This window comes from Atta colombica, unplaced genomic scaffold (genome assembly GCF_001594045.1).
Source record: "Atta colombica isolate Treedump-2 unplaced genomic scaffold, Acol1.0 scaffold155, whole genome shotgun sequence".
NCBI classification, from domain to species: domain Eukaryota; kingdom Metazoa; phylum Arthropoda; class Insecta; order Hymenoptera; family Formicidae; genus Atta; species Atta colombica.
In genome coordinates, this window is record NW_017259245.1 from 2,316,636 (window position 1) to 2,332,448 (window position 15,813).

Consider the following 15,813-nt stretch of genomic DNA (forward strand, 5'->3'; position numbering starts at 1 on the left):
TCTTAATATTTTCGATCTTATATTAATTCAAGAATATCTATATTAACGAATTTATAAAAAAGTAATCTTATTTAAATTAACGAATTAATCAACTTAGATATATTTGAGAACATTTATTGTGATATTTTGCTTTTAAATATGTACATAATAAATTAATTAGACAACACAAAAATTTAATTTTGTTTATGAGTATATAAAGAGTCTGAAAAAATAAAAAAATCTAATTATAATTTGATGATATTTATTTATAAGTCACTTATATTTACGGTAAAAAATTAATAAAAAACTATTTTATACAAAGCATGCATTAAAGTTATACACTAAAACCAAGTCATGCTATAATTTTAATTATTTTCTTAGCTTGTGTTTTTCTTTCTATGTAATTTAACATTTTAGTTAAACGTCACGTAAACAATATCCTCTAGGTACTCTGTACGTCATCGAGGGTTTGAAACCACAGACGCCCTATGACTTCCGATTCGCCGGGAGAAATGAGGTCGGTCTGGGTAACTTTGGTAACTTCCATCGAGAGATCACACCCGGTAGAACGGTGCCAAAAGATCCGAGAATTCTGACCACGCCAGGCTCTGAATACGAGCAGTCTCCGTACAGTCATCAATATGAGCTCAGCTGGGTGACGCCGCCCGACAATGGCGAACCCATAGACAAGTACCTGATCAAGTACTGCCAGATAAGACGTGTCTCTGGCGAGTGGGAAGTGATGCAAGAAACCTGTCAATCGACAGATGTCAAATCCCAAAGGACGAGGCATTTCCTCAAGGAACTGAAATACGATACTTTCTACACAGTCGAGCTTCAGGCTCACAACGCGATGGGTTACGGCAAACCTGGATACGTCAAGATCAGGACGGCTAGAGGTAAGTTAGTGGCAATTAATTTTCGGTGTTCCTACGATCCAACATAATTATTGTCATGACGTATCTACATTTTTCGTAATGATTTCCACTCGAGATATATTTAATTCCTCTTGAAATATATATGTGCACGAAGCTACTGCACTGAATATTTTTTTCTTCGCGATCTTCTTCAAATCGTTTATCACTTTGTCGCCCCTATTTTTGTTCATTCAAGGGGGAGGGAAAAGGGTTATTTGAGGTCTTTCGTTTCCTCGTCTAAGAGGTTTCCATTCAGTTAAACTATCTTTTTTTTTGTATTAATTTTTTCTTATAACTTTTCTAATGGTTCTGTCGACGGCGGAAACGATCTTGTAATCATCAGAAAGGCCTAAATGGCTATTTTGCTCGCTAAATATTTTAACACCATTCGTTTTAAGTAAAATGTATTTAATTACACTTTCATTTTTAGATATAACGTACGTTTTTATAGGAATAAATTATGTTTATTACGTTAATATATATATTTGCAATATGAATTTTGGTATCGCGACTTGAATTGCAATTTTTTATATGCATGTTATATAACTTGCTTTCTATTTTACGCGGAATGGAAAGTTATTTTTATAAAAATACCAAGCCCCCGGCCCTTCTGGCGTTAATCGAGATTACAGGATTTGAAGAAGTCCTCAGATCCCTTGACCCTGCGCAAGACACCAGCTAGCTAAAGCTATCCGGTGACCGTCGGCGGGCTTGTAAAGACATTAAAAATATTTTACTCGACGACGACATACTTGAAGCGGGGAAGATCTTTTTTATTACACAGAGCCTTTTTATCCATTCAGAATCTACGGGCATCACTACTGTGGACTACAGTAATGCTGGTGATACTTGCAAGACCGGCGTCGCCATTACCGCAGCAGTAATGCTCCTATCTCTAGCCATTTAGAGTCGCCGTCAGGGATATTTGCTCCTCGCGCTCTAATCCTCCCTCCGTCGTGAACGCACGCGATAGGAAGCGAGGCGAATTCGCGAGGCCGACAGTACAAGCGAGACACCACGATGGACGAAAGTGACATATACGCTCCACTAATATAACACATCCTCTTTCGTGATTTCTTGCGACTCTCGTGTTTCGTTCGAATCTGATCGAATTATCTAGGCATCTCGGATACGAAAGCGTTTAAATAGTTTCGTGCGAGACACGACGGCGAAAGTTAATCGCGGGACAATTGTACACGATAGTATCTGTTCATTTATAATATATCCATTTAGCAGTAAATGATCGACAATGAAGAATAAATTGATACGTTCGCCGGTACATTCCGAGAGTAAAGATTATAGCGTTCAAGTGAGTTTCTTTAAGAAGAAACAACGTGAAAAGTCATGCGAAGTGTATTTATACGTATTATTTGTTGAATGCTCACTGCGTGTTAGTATAAACGTACTGGTACGTTTATTTTCATTTTTCTTTCTCATATATAAGTTAAGGCTGTACTTTGATAATTTTTGTAAGAGAGACGGGTATCGCAGTGTATGCGCAAGAATAATATTCCCTCGCATCGCCTCGAGAACAAGGCATGCAAGAGAATTGACGTAACCAAAACGAATGTGCTGTAAAACAATTTCGCGTGTTATAATTTTCGTTTCTTAATTAAAGTCAGATCTATGCACTTTTAAAAAGATTTAAGATAAGTCACGACTATGCTTCGTCAACTTTTGCAGTTTACGAACTTTTGTATGGTATGTGTTATATCGATAGATAAAAGAAGAATGTGCTTCCCTATATATAGGTTGATTCGAGAATAAATTAACTTATATCGGATAGCTACGACTATACGAGTGTGAGACTATAAGATAGTGTCCATAAGAATACTACTGCCCTGAATTGTCTACTATATTCACGCGCAAAGTTTACCGACCAAGAGGAAGGATATTATATAATCGATATTAAGGGAACGAATAGTCGCGATTAGAATCGCGGCGACTCGTAAATCACGCACGAATACGAATGTAATAATCGTATCCCGTAGAATACGTACAGTTTGATGCATCGGAGCTGTTTACTGAGTTTGCCGATAGTATACGTCCAAAATATTTTTGGATGAAACTTTTTTTTACGTTTTTTGCGATCTGATTTTTATAAGATCTTAATTACGAAGATTGATTGATGAACAAAAGGGAGGGAGAAGAATAATAGAGCCATTAAGCAAATGCGGTCGATGAAATATTCGGATATTCGTAGATTCATCATAGCAATCAGAACAAAAAATTGATGAAGTTATACAGCATAAAAACGATGAAATTTGCCTTTACGAAAAAAAAAAAAAAAATCCGTTTTTATTGAGAAATGGGACATTTTCCTCCTTCGTAAAAGTCGACACTTATATCCACGATTCGCGTTCGTGCGATGTTCTTTTACGAGGCAAAGAATTTCACACGAGCGAGCGAAACTCCTCGCGAAGTCGCGTCACGCACACAACATCCAGGAACTTTAATCCTAGAACCCGATTATATCCAATGCAAATATATATCTGACATGAGGAGAAATGAATAAAAAAATCGTGACGCGGGTAATGAAATTGATACATCTTGGAGACAATTTTTTTCGCATTTTTTCACGGGATAATAGTAAATTGTTATCATCTAAATTGCTGTATTTTACATGCAATATATTCTTTGTATATTTTTATGTAATAATAAGATAAGATATAAAATCGTTATAATTCTTCATAAAAAATTGTTTATTTGGAGTGGAAATCTTAGCATTTATCGTGATTCGTAATTCTATGGTCGGGTTCTACGATTAATCGCGAAACAAAATCCGAAACTCGATGACTCTCACACGACTGCCAATTAATATTTTAGTTGGATTAATTTTTGAAAATTGCGTCTAATTTTTTCTCTCCTCTCTTGCCTTCAATTTGTTTATCTACTTTTTGTAATCTTTATTTTTTTGGGAAATTTATTCAGTCATTAGTTTCGCTTGACTAGTTTTTGAAATACATGTTTAGTGTGCGCATGATCTGTGTGTTACGATCATTATATGATTCTTATTACACATATTTACAATATAATTATAAATTTATTATCGCCGTAGTTCTTACGTATCCATAACCGCCGCTACCGGCAGTAGCCGCCATCACCGCCGTAATTATCATTAGTAACCACTGTCGTCATTAATCACTAATCTCGGGCGATGAGATAAGGAATCGAGATCGGTCTAATTTTGACTAGTTTGCATTTTGATGCGTAAACCATTCTTGAACATCGAGGCAGAGTAATTGAAATACTAAAATAAATTGTTAAAACCAATAATATTCCATAATTAAATTAGAATATTAGATTGCAAAACAATTTTTTAATAATGAAAAAATGATGAGAAAATGAAAACAGTTAAAATTATAAACTCTAAGTAGAAGTTACAGAAATTAAAAGTCGTTGGAAATTAAAAGCCACAGTTATAACTTCAACGTCGGGAGAATTCATTGAATGAATTTTCTCATTTTTTCATTCTCCTGTTTTGCGACGTAGTTATTCCGACCAGAATAGGGAGACGATTAGTGTAAGGTAACATTTTCCCTTACTATTCTTTCATGTCGAAAATTGAACTTGGCGAAATTACACGGTTTCGATTCCTGAATAAGAGACTACAAAAGGAGCGTGGTTCGATCTCGAAGACTTGGTCGTATCCGGAACGGGCGGTCTTTTACCTCAAGTGCCTGTACACACACATACACTACACACGCGCGCGCGCGCGCGCACACACACACATACACACACACACACTCAAACACACACATGAACACATATGCATTGATCGCCTCCCCCGAGAGGCTCACGCGAAAACACTGACGATCGATCTCGATGTGACGAGGTCTTCGACCTAAATCTTTTTACGTCTCTTTTATGTCTGTTCGCAATGCCTGGGTTCTTAGATATTAGTCCACAACGCATGGCATGCGCTTTGTTATCATTACTCCCCTTATTTTTTTTTTAACTTAGCGATGCGTCACGCCGAGCCTCATCGGCGATGTTCCCATTCCATACACGTCGTCCCCGTTTAGGTGGAGAACGCGGAGAACGTGGAGAACTCGTTCATGGCATTTAATACGACGACAACATATTGGATTTTGATGACAGATTTTTTTTAACAATTTCGATTTTCCATTATGAGAATTTTAAAGCATGGTTTTATGAATTTATAATTAAAAAATGAAATTTTATGAATTAAGACTTTCTAAAAATTCTAAATTAAAATAAACTGATTCTCGAGAGCTACTTTATTTTTCTGTTTATTTCAAATTCAATTTCAGTAGAGATTGTATTTGTATGTAAAATAAATGGCTGAGACATTTAATATTGATGAAAACTGAAAGGTTTTGTGTAAAAATTTTTTAATAATCGATTTTATATATGTCTATAAAAAAATCTGTCATTAAAATTTGATATAAAAATATGACATAGATATACATAACCGAACATAGCATAAGAATAATGAGATCTTAATTATTGATTACATTAAATAATATTACGAATTGGTAATATTGTAGTGGCCCGAGTGTTCTTCGACATTCGCAACAAAGTTTTATCGAGACTGAGGCACATAGGGCATACTATCGCGAATTTATGGAAAACAAACACGTCTGCAAATCTTATACAGATACCAGTTACAAAAATAGTAACTTTTCTCGCAAATGTATTTCCTCGGAACTGGAATAATCAATAACATCCTGGGTCTCGAGAGAAAAAAAAAATGAAAAGAAAACATCGGATCTAAGATCAGAGATGTTTCATCATACGTGTCAAATTTCTTAATTCTTATCCGATTTCTTTTTCTCACTCTTCCGTTTTTCGAGCGATAGAATGATATTGATTAATCCGGTTTCAAGATATCGACATTTATCGTTGTGTCAATAATATTATAAAGCCGACATTGAGACTTTTAGTCACAGGTATGATTGAATATCGTGATAGATAAACTCTGACGGAAAACAAGCTCCTTACTTCCGTTTACAATCGTAAAAACTCGACTAGATTCAGTCAACGGGAAAACGACAACGTCTTATATACGCAAGTATCCTGTTTTACCTCCCGTAACAATAAACTCCAACGTAATTTCGAAAACGTCACAAAGCGGAATTAATGGAAGAAAGCGTAGATGCGCGAATAAAGTTTCTTTCAGATGATGCTTTAAACCGATGAAAGACAAGCGCGGAGAAAGGCGGAAGGCTTTAAACCGATGATAAAGACAATGTCGAGAAGCAGACGCGATGGCAGAAGAAAACGATTCGAAGGGAACGATCGTCGAAATGGTTTTCCATCCGTCTCGAATCTGCCTCCAATGAGTTTTCCTCTTTTCTGGCGGAAATCACCGGGCAGCTTCCTGGAAAGCTCTAGAACGATTGTAACTGGAACTGGCCAAACGAAATCCCTCGAAATTCGCACTTTGTCTCGATAAAAGGATTCGTGAAATTGCAACGAACAGACCACGGTATCGATTCAGTCCACCGCTTCGGTAAAGATACGATCTTCCGTTATTCCTCTTACTCGAACAAAGTAACATGATTCTGTCAAAGTCCAGTCCATTTTCATGAATATCAAAAAAGAACTGTAAAATCTATTGCCTATATTTAACCATTAACCCATTACTTTGAATTAATTTTGCACTTCATATATTTCAAGTTAAATTCGCTGTTCTATTTTAATAATTTCGTATTAACATTGCCTTCTAATCTTAATTCATTCGCAATATTACCGATGTCTTCACAGCGTCAAAATTAGACGGTGAAATTCAGCAACAAATTCGTGACAAGAATACGGATCATTGTGTAATTTCTTCGTACCGAAAGGATACAGTAATTCAGAACAGACAGTAATTTAACGTTAAATGCCCACGACGCAGGAATACGAGCTACAGTCACGAACAAACGGCTCTTTATTCGCAATTGTTCAACGTGTCGCGATTCGCACGGACTAATTACGCGAACGTGCACTATTCGTTCCTTGCCCTCCTCCGCTTAGAACGTAGACAGGCGTGTTTGCGGAGAGCCTCAAACCAGAGAGACGCACGCGACCAACCCTCCCGCAATCTGCCAGGATCAATCGATCCTCGATTCTTGCGCCGCGGCCAGAATTGTCTCTGCCGGGAAATCAAGGCGGCTTTGTGTTTTGTACTCGAGGATCGATCCCCCGCGCAAACTGCGCCGTCCGGATAAATTGCGAGCGTATAAATGCTCCATTCGGCAACGACGACTCATTGTCTGCGCGAGCGGTTGCTTTCACCCGGACGCTTCAAGCACCGGCATCATCATCTCGAGGACGCGATTGCGGACGGAATCAATTAGCGGGGAATGCGGGATTATTCCAATTCACTCACTTTATACGGTACGATTGTACGATTATACAGAATTTATCTTGCGGGAAGAAAACGCTGCCGTACAATTGAGTAATTCTAAATTATAGGTATACAAATAACGATTTTCCGTTCTTTAAAATCAATCAATTCTTTTTTTTAATATTTAATATTTTAATATTTTAATCCGAGAAGTTCCTAAAATTTATTTCTTGATTTTATTTAACTAAAATTCCTAAAAAACGCGTCTTTCGTTGCCTTTGTTGCCTCGCATTACTTTTTAATACTTCAAGGATGCATATATTAGGTACCGCATTTCCCAAAACGTTTCCCGAGAGACGCCGAAATAATACACATCAAATATACATACAATCTGAACGTGTCTGTGTTTAAGCAAGAAGTTTCCCAGCAGCAGTAAGCAGCAGCTGGAGTGTTTCTCGTTACAAAGATAATCTCTCCGCGCGTACAAATGAATCGCTCGAGAGGAGAGAGCCGGGTGTTTGCGCTGGCTGATGTGCCGGGTCCATCCTCTAGTACCCACGCGACTTTGTGGGGGAGATAGAAACAAGGAAAACGCAGAAAAGTCGAATAGATCTGCTCGCGAATGCGAATCCGTTCGTGGAACCTCCGGGCGTCGCCACGTCGCTTATAAATAGCCACTGCATTAAAGAGAACTCCGTCGAGTGGATGAACCGGAGGACTGGAACGATGAGAGGGCGAGAAATGTAAAAACATAAGCACGATACTCTCCGCGATCTATTTCCGATGGACGTTGCACGGTTTTCGCGCGATTTCATAGTACCAGGTCCTCGAATCCGCGCGGCGAAACAGCGTTATTTTAATCCTTCCACTGTGAAAAAACATACTAAAATCACTCTGCAAAATAATCTTTCTATTACGTTGAAATTATTTAATAAAGTTTTTACCGTTGTGTCATTTTATCTCTCGAAATACGTACGTCAATATTACTCGACGAGAAACACAGAAGATATTTATTTGCATAAAATTAAATTTAATCAACGATTTCATTATTCTCTTGATAATGGAAGAGTTTAATGATACATTTAATGTTGAAATATTGATAAAAAGATGTCGAGTGCCTAAAAGTTTGTGTACAAAATCGCGTTTCACTGTGTAACTCAGTTAATAAAATAATAAACGGCCGTCTCTGCATTTGGAAAAGCCTTCCGCCAATGCATTAGTACAGTAGTTTTTTGCGGCCCTTTTAGTCTTTTCTATTTCGTTATTTTATTTAATCGTAATAAGGTTCGGATTTGAGAGATTTTTTTCCAGCGCATTAAACAGAATCTCTATAAACAGAATTAGTTTTGCGTCGGAGAAAGAAAATACTTAAGCCGCTTACGGAAATGAGTATATTAATAAAAACTGTAGTATACCTTTTAATTTTTTTCTTTATGTCGGCACAGTCTTTTTCGAGTGAAGGTAAGAAGAAAAGGATATACATGTCACTGAATTTACTTCGGGTTGCAGAAGGTACATGGATTGTATCCAGGTTTAAGAAATAATCGCGTCGACTTGGAGCTAGAAACGTTATGGCACGGACCGAAAATAGATCGGAATGCGAAATCGAACTTCAACGTGGTCGTTCAGTATCCATTGTCACTCCGGTTACTTTTACGAGACATTCGATGATAGTGCGTAGCAATCCCCTTGTATTCTTCTCTCGATGTTTTTTTTTCTTTTTTTTTTTATCTTTTATTACAGTACCGTGGACTCCGCTCGTATCTTTCGAAGGGTATATATTTACACACTACAGATACACACAAACACACACACACTCAACATGATACATATATATATATATATATATACACAAATATATATATATATATACACAAATATATATATATATATACACACACACACACATACACGTATATGTACAAACGTATATATAAAGAGTATACATAGATAGATAGGTAGATAAAACATTTACATACGTCTAAGGATATGTATTAGCCTAGTGCCTAATATGTTCGTATTTATGAGGAGGATAAACTCGTGTAACTCGTTCTTTCCTGTGCGAAATATTCAATATTGTAAATACAACGGAATGACGTAAAAAAAATATATATATGTGAGTGTTTAAGGAGAAAAAAAAAAGAATAATACGGATGGACAAATCCGAGCCAGCGGAGAAGCCACCTTCAAATTGTATTCTGTGCCGAAGTTGTCAATTTTCCGAGCTTAAGAATTTTCCAAATGGAATGACGAGCGAAAAGAAGAAGGAGATGGAATGATTGTTTTCAAGAATATCTCTCAGCTGAGAGCTCTTCTGGCCACGCGTTTGCAATTTGAGATGGTTTCTTTTTCGGCGGTCTTATTTATTTTTTCGCTTATCATTATACACATCGCCTCTTTACTTTATAATTATGATAAAAATAAACCACGGGAAGCGACGCGCGTCACCGAAAACGGTAAATATCCCCTTAAAGTACAAGCAAGTGCAAGATGTTGGCCGCTAACTAACGTAGTTGAGAGCTCTGTTAAGGATTGGATGGTAGTGAGAGAATGTGGGAAGAGGAGAGAGAAATGACAGAGAATGAGTGAATGTGAGACAGAACTAAATGCGAGGCACTTACAGTGGTGGGGCTTTTTGTGTGGAGGTAGCACTTTTAGACTAGTGGCGCGTAGAAACTAACATCGATTGTGGGAGGCTAGTGAATGAGCTTTTTCCTCCCCTCTCTCCTTCCTCCTCCCTTGAGCTTTTTAGCACAGCACATGTTGTATGGTGTTGCGTCATGAAATGAGACTCTTCTATCGCTTCTACGCTCTGCAGTGCGCTAATTATCGCGATCCATTAACCGATGTATAACACACACGTACATAAAAAATACATAACACGCACACATACACACACTCACTTGCACACTGTGTGTCTCCTTAACTGACAATCACTACTTGTATGTCTTGTCGTTGTTGCCTTCTGGTTTTTGGTTTCCTCCTTTGATAAAGACGGATTTTTGCCGCATTTCCCCCACACAACCCCGCCGAGATCTTGTTTCTTTTCAGGAAACTAAAATATCATTGTACGTGAAACGTGTTTGGTGATGTGACACCGCGATCGATACTCGAGAAGTAATTATCTTAATTACTGCATCGATGTATCGACAGAATTTTATCTCGTATTTTAACATTGTATTATATAATATATGTTTATCCAATAATATATTGACATTAATAATATAACCGATAATACTGTTTAATATTGAATAAGTAGTTGTTTAATATCTAATAGTTTATTAACACATAACAATTATTTTAAATTAATTATTTGCAATTATATCTAAAATCGTGTATTCAAACTTAAACAGAAGACTACTAGCTGTATAATTTGTCACTCCCTAAATCTGGATCAGTGGATAGTTATTAATTACCCAGTGGCATAGTTGACACTAATAATCAGTGAAGTTCAACTAAAAAAGGAAGAAGAATATTTGGATCAGTGGATAGTTATTAATTATCCAGTGGCATAGTTGGCACTGATAATCAGTGAAGTTCAACCAAAAAAGGAAGAATATTTGAGCATTACATAATTAAAATATTGATATCTGCACGTTAATTTCAATTTTTCGATATTCATTGAGTTTAAGCACTAAAACAAGGTTAGTTAGATCGCATAATAAAGATTAATTAGGTCAGAGATCTCACATTTAATTTACTGATTACCAGCAGCATACTTGGCACTGATGTCAATGATTATCCATTGATTCAGATTTAGAGAACATAAAATTGTAACTGTTGCGTCGTAAAATCGACTGATATTTTTTTTATATCAAATATTACATTAAATTAAATTAAATTATTTAATAATTTTTTATACAATAACGGTTCTGTTAAATCAGAAAAAAAACATACCAGTACGTTTTCTCAAGCATGTCTTATCGCATCCTTCCGCAAGCGCTTCCACGATGTGTATCGCCAAGTATACGTTCAAATGCAACGATTGTTAACCATCACCAAACATCGTTCAGTATCGCTTTTGCACTAACGGTCTGCGATATACATATGTATACATATAGTATCACGATGGATATGTTTAAGAATGATGTGCTTTTATCGTCTTTCAAGGTGTAGATACCAGCGTGCTGCAGCATCAAGGCCCGTTAATATCGAGCGGAGCCATAATCGGCATTGTCCTCGCGACGATATTCGTCATCTTTATCGTCATTGATGCCATCTGCTGTTGCGTGCGCGAGACAGGTGAGCTAGACGTTAAATCATCAAGTACAGCTTGAACAGATTATTGATAAATACTCTCACGTTATTGTAGTATAAAGGGGAAACATCGAGGTTCAGTTCGCATTCACATTATTATTAATTACGTTTATCATGCATTAGTTATATCTGCCAATTATGTCATTCGATAACAAAGTTATTTCGTTATTATTCATTATGGCTATAACATTTGATTCATATTTCGGAATTTAATTATAAAAATACATAATTTTGAAATCTAGGAGCAAATTTAGAATTTAATTAATTGTTGTATTAAAATTCGCATGTATAAAAGCTTTTTAGTAAAACGCATAAAAATATTCCGAACGCATGCGTGAAAAATTAAATTATAATATATAACTATTTTGTAAATCTATGAATATTAAAATATTGCACGTCCTTTTATTTTGATTGTTAACATTTTGTCACAAAAACGTTTGTCTCTTTTGCATTATAGGAATTATTAACTACATGCGCGAACGATCTCGACGGAAACCAGTCGATGAGGAAGATACGAAGCTCGGCAGGTGAGTCTCTTTTCGAATATTCGAAATCACGCAACAGTATTCTGAATATATATGTATTATGGGATACTCTTTTTTGGATATACTTCTACAGTTTTTACCGCATCTCGTTATATTATTACATATGTATTCTACATTATGCTTTGGCAAGTCTAGCGCTACTTTATCATATTATCGAACTTTGCACCCGTCATTGAACTCTCGTTCGGTACGGTCTTTTTTGTTTCTTCCGTCTTCACTCTTTTTTTGACTATCAAGTTCGTATTACTTCTTCATTTCGCCGATAATTTGATTAGATCTAAACGCGAGTCACAGAGAGATTTCTCTCTAACGTTATCTACACGATTCTGCGAACGCCTGCAATTCAGCCTCGCATAATCGCGTCTCGCGCGATAGAAAAGACGATAGTGATTGCGATGACGGTGGTAGAGTCGCGATATTAAATGTTAGAGAGTAGCCCGCCGGCAAACACAGAGACAACACTTTGACTCCTCTCGTATTTCTCTCTTTTTTTTCTTTACCGGTAGTCTTTACGGTTGGCGGTTTCCATTGCCGTATTGCGACCAAAAAATGGCCAATGTCGCCGGGGTCACGGCCATCCAAGACTCAAGTAGTGGAAAAAATACCATTAGATTGGTCAAACACACTGCCATGTAAGAGAGAAAACGATGTATAAGCGAAATCAGTAAGAAGCATGGTCCCTCACGAAGGGGCTCTCCGACACAGCTTTCCACTTTGCATGACGTTCTCTATTTTTTTTTTTTCCTTTTCTTCTCTTGTCTTTCAAAACTCGGAGATCTCTTCTCTTTTTTCTTCTTTTTTTTCTGCGTACTTTTCTTACCTGACTTCCCCAAGCGACGACGGTACCTATCGCTGAACTCATCCGACTCGATGTTCAGAGATGATCCGTCCTCGTAAGGGAAGTCATCGATACGCATCAAACAGAATTTGATGAGCATGGGAGAAAACACGTTCGATTCGTTGGACGCATTCGTTGTGCCGCCAACCACTCCCTCGTCCTGCAACACATTTATCTTTTACACTTTTGCGTTGCGCCGGCATCCGTGTCCACTCGTGGCTACGCATAGGCAGTGTACATATTATATCTCTCCCTTTTTCAACCGTGGGACGGATTATGGATAACTTTAACGAGTGTAGCACATAATGGATCGTACATTTCATTTTTTACTTTTTTATTAGCACAATATGAAAAAAGTGAAATTCGAAGTGAAATTTTAATAAACGTAAAAATTTTTTTAATTACTGCTAATTATTTTATTGTTCCAGATTTATTCAGTGAATAAGTCACAAAGGTGGAAAGAATTTTGTATATAATATTTTATTGAAAAAAATAATCTGAAAGAAGAAAAGACTTTACTTCCTTGTTTATGATTCGTGATTTATTTATAAGAAGTTAATTTCGAATGAATTGTCATTTATAAACTCGACTTATATTTATTAAATAGTTTTTAGTATAATGAATACTGCATTCAAATGGACGCGCTTTAGTGCTATTTCGTAATAATGCGCTCGCCGGTACTCGCCTGAGCTTTGGCCATGCCGCATGCACGATACACTTTGGAATAATGCTCACTTTGCCCTTAATTCTCTCTCTAGTTCCGTCACCGCACAATGTTGCAACAAGTATGCGAGTCTTGTTCTCGACCTGCCAGTTTTGTGCTTTACGAAGCGCAAATAACACTGCGAGTAAACGCTTATTATATGCGACTTGATATACTTTGAGTAGAAGTGGTGTAAAATGATAAAGTAATGAGAAAATTATTAAAACATGTTAGTTGTCATGGCGCACAAAAAAAAAGACAGAAACATAAGACACTGATTCTTTAGATTTTTAATGAAAAACGAACAGACATAATTTATATAATTACGTAAAAATATGGAGTTGTACGATTTCTAAATATTTCTATATATTATTTTGTAATTATTTTAAAATAGCTCAATTAAATGCTCCAAAAACTTCTTATTTCTGAAAATGAAGAAAATCACTTCCGCTCAATGGTCCGCATTTTTTTTAACGTTATTTCACAGATTTCGTTCAACTTATTTAAATTTTATTTCTTAAAAACGCGGGCATTATGTACAAAGCACAAGTTATATTAAAAAATACTTATAATATTATTAAACTCGCAAGGGTACAAATCGCCATCTCAATTTGTACAACAAATTAGTGAAAATTTTTGATGTAAAAGATAGTTGACAGCATATATATAAAATGTAAATTAAGAAAAAAAACAAGATCGTAACAAATCATAAGTTCCAGGAATTGGTATTATGGTGCGTGGTAAAAGTTCTGGAATGGAATTTTTAATATTTAAAAAAATATTGATTTATCAAAAAAAAATAAAAGTAATAGGCTTTAAAAAAGCAGATGTTGATATTAATTTGACTTTGGGATCTTTTAAAATCAATTTGGTAAACTCTATTATTTTTGTTTCAAACATTTTTTTTAGATAAATCAATATTTTTGAAATATTTTTTTGAAATATTATCCGTTTCAGAACTATTATCACGTACTGTAACTAAAAAATTTTTGAAACTTACGACTTATATGATTTTACCTTTTTTTTTTTTAATTTACATCTTATGCTATCAACTCTTTTACTGATATTAAAAATTTTCATTAATTTGTTGTACAATTCGAGATGATCCTTTGTCAGATAATTTTAAAATTGAAAAAAATTTTGTTCGAAGTATAATAAGAACCGTATATTTATATAATTATGGATTTATGTAAAAAATAGAAGGCAAATTCTTTTTTTCTTCTTTGTGCATATGCACGCTGAGAAAGTTGAACGCTGTTCAACTTTCTGAATGCTTGGACTAGTTAGGAAATTCCTCCAGAATCCTAATAAACGCGGCTTCCTCGGGATTTATCGGAATCGAAAATGGCATATGGCATATAAATCCGCGTAGAGAGAGAGAGAGAGACGCATCGTTTCTTCGAAGCTCTCACTACGACAGTTCTTTTACTTTGCGAGTGATAGCATGCCTGACGTGTGTATTCGATGTCGCACCACGCGCCGCATATGGACATGCTCTCCTTTTCTAATTTTTTTTTCTGCCCGGTATTAGAAGTTAATCCGACATCGGAAATCACGGTCCTCCGACAAATGTTGTCTTGACACTTTTGCAGAGACGAGAAGGAGCCGCTGAAAGAGGAAAAGAAGATCACGCCGATCATCGATTCCGGACTGCGCCGAGAGACCTCCATCACTTTTGACGGCAAGAGGTCCGTTTCCAAGACCGGCTTCGTCGGCAAAGATTCAGCCGTCTAGATATTCTTCCGGCGTACTAGATTGTAAATCGTTCCGGAAAAACGCAGCGCGGTTTCCGGCTAAAGTGTTCTCGAAAAAAAAAAAAGAATAAGAAAATGCAAAACAAGAAACGAAAAGAAGGACGCGCAGAGGGAATCATCGTATGTACAACATTCACGAGCTCGTTTGCGGGAAGACGAGGGATTTAGCAATCCGTCTCGCCGAATTTTTTCCGGATGAAACCTCACGAGATTTCTCTGTCGCCATTCAGCGCCAAGTCTCTATCGCGAGTCTTTGCTTTTCATTTTTCTCTCAAAAAAAACGTGCGCGGTTTCACAGTTGCACGCCGACCCGCCTTCTATCCTTTCAAAACCTCTTACCTCGTGTACTGCGATATACTTGCCGCCTACACTTCCTCGTAGAATCCCTTGAAAGCGCTTCCCGCCACTGATGAACATATCCTTTGCCTATTACTTTGCCACAAAGTTTTCACTGCACGTCTGATTTTGCGTGTAACGTAAGCTAACTTTAAAGAAAGGAACAAACTTTAAAAACTTGACATATTC

The 15,813-nt window shown here is 36.5% G+C and overlaps 1 protein-coding gene across 3 annotated transcripts in view; it reads left to right on the plus strand.

Annotated features, from left to right (window-relative positions):
• Nucleotides 1-15,813, plus strand: part of LOC108685689 (fasciclin-2) — a 92,373-nt gene extending 76,560 nt beyond the window's left edge. Inside the window, exons 6-10 of one of the 3 annotated variants that reach the window (XM_018190600.1) lie at nucleotides 426-878; nucleotides 11,302-11,433; nucleotides 11,906-11,975; nucleotides 12,500-12,625; nucleotides 15,127-15,813. In XM_018190600.1, the coding sequence (XP_018046089.1) occupies nucleotides 426-878; nucleotides 11,302-11,433; nucleotides 11,906-11,975; nucleotides 12,500-12,625; nucleotides 15,127-15,268 (923 nt within the window). In that variant the 3' untranslated portion in view covers nucleotides 15,269-15,813. Of the gene's footprint in view, nucleotides 1-425; nucleotides 879-1,699; nucleotides 2,623-11,301; nucleotides 11,434-11,905; nucleotides 11,976-12,499; nucleotides 12,626-15,126 lie in introns of those variants that run through there. The other 2 variants (XM_018190601.1, XM_018190602.1) reach the window with 2 other exon arrangements.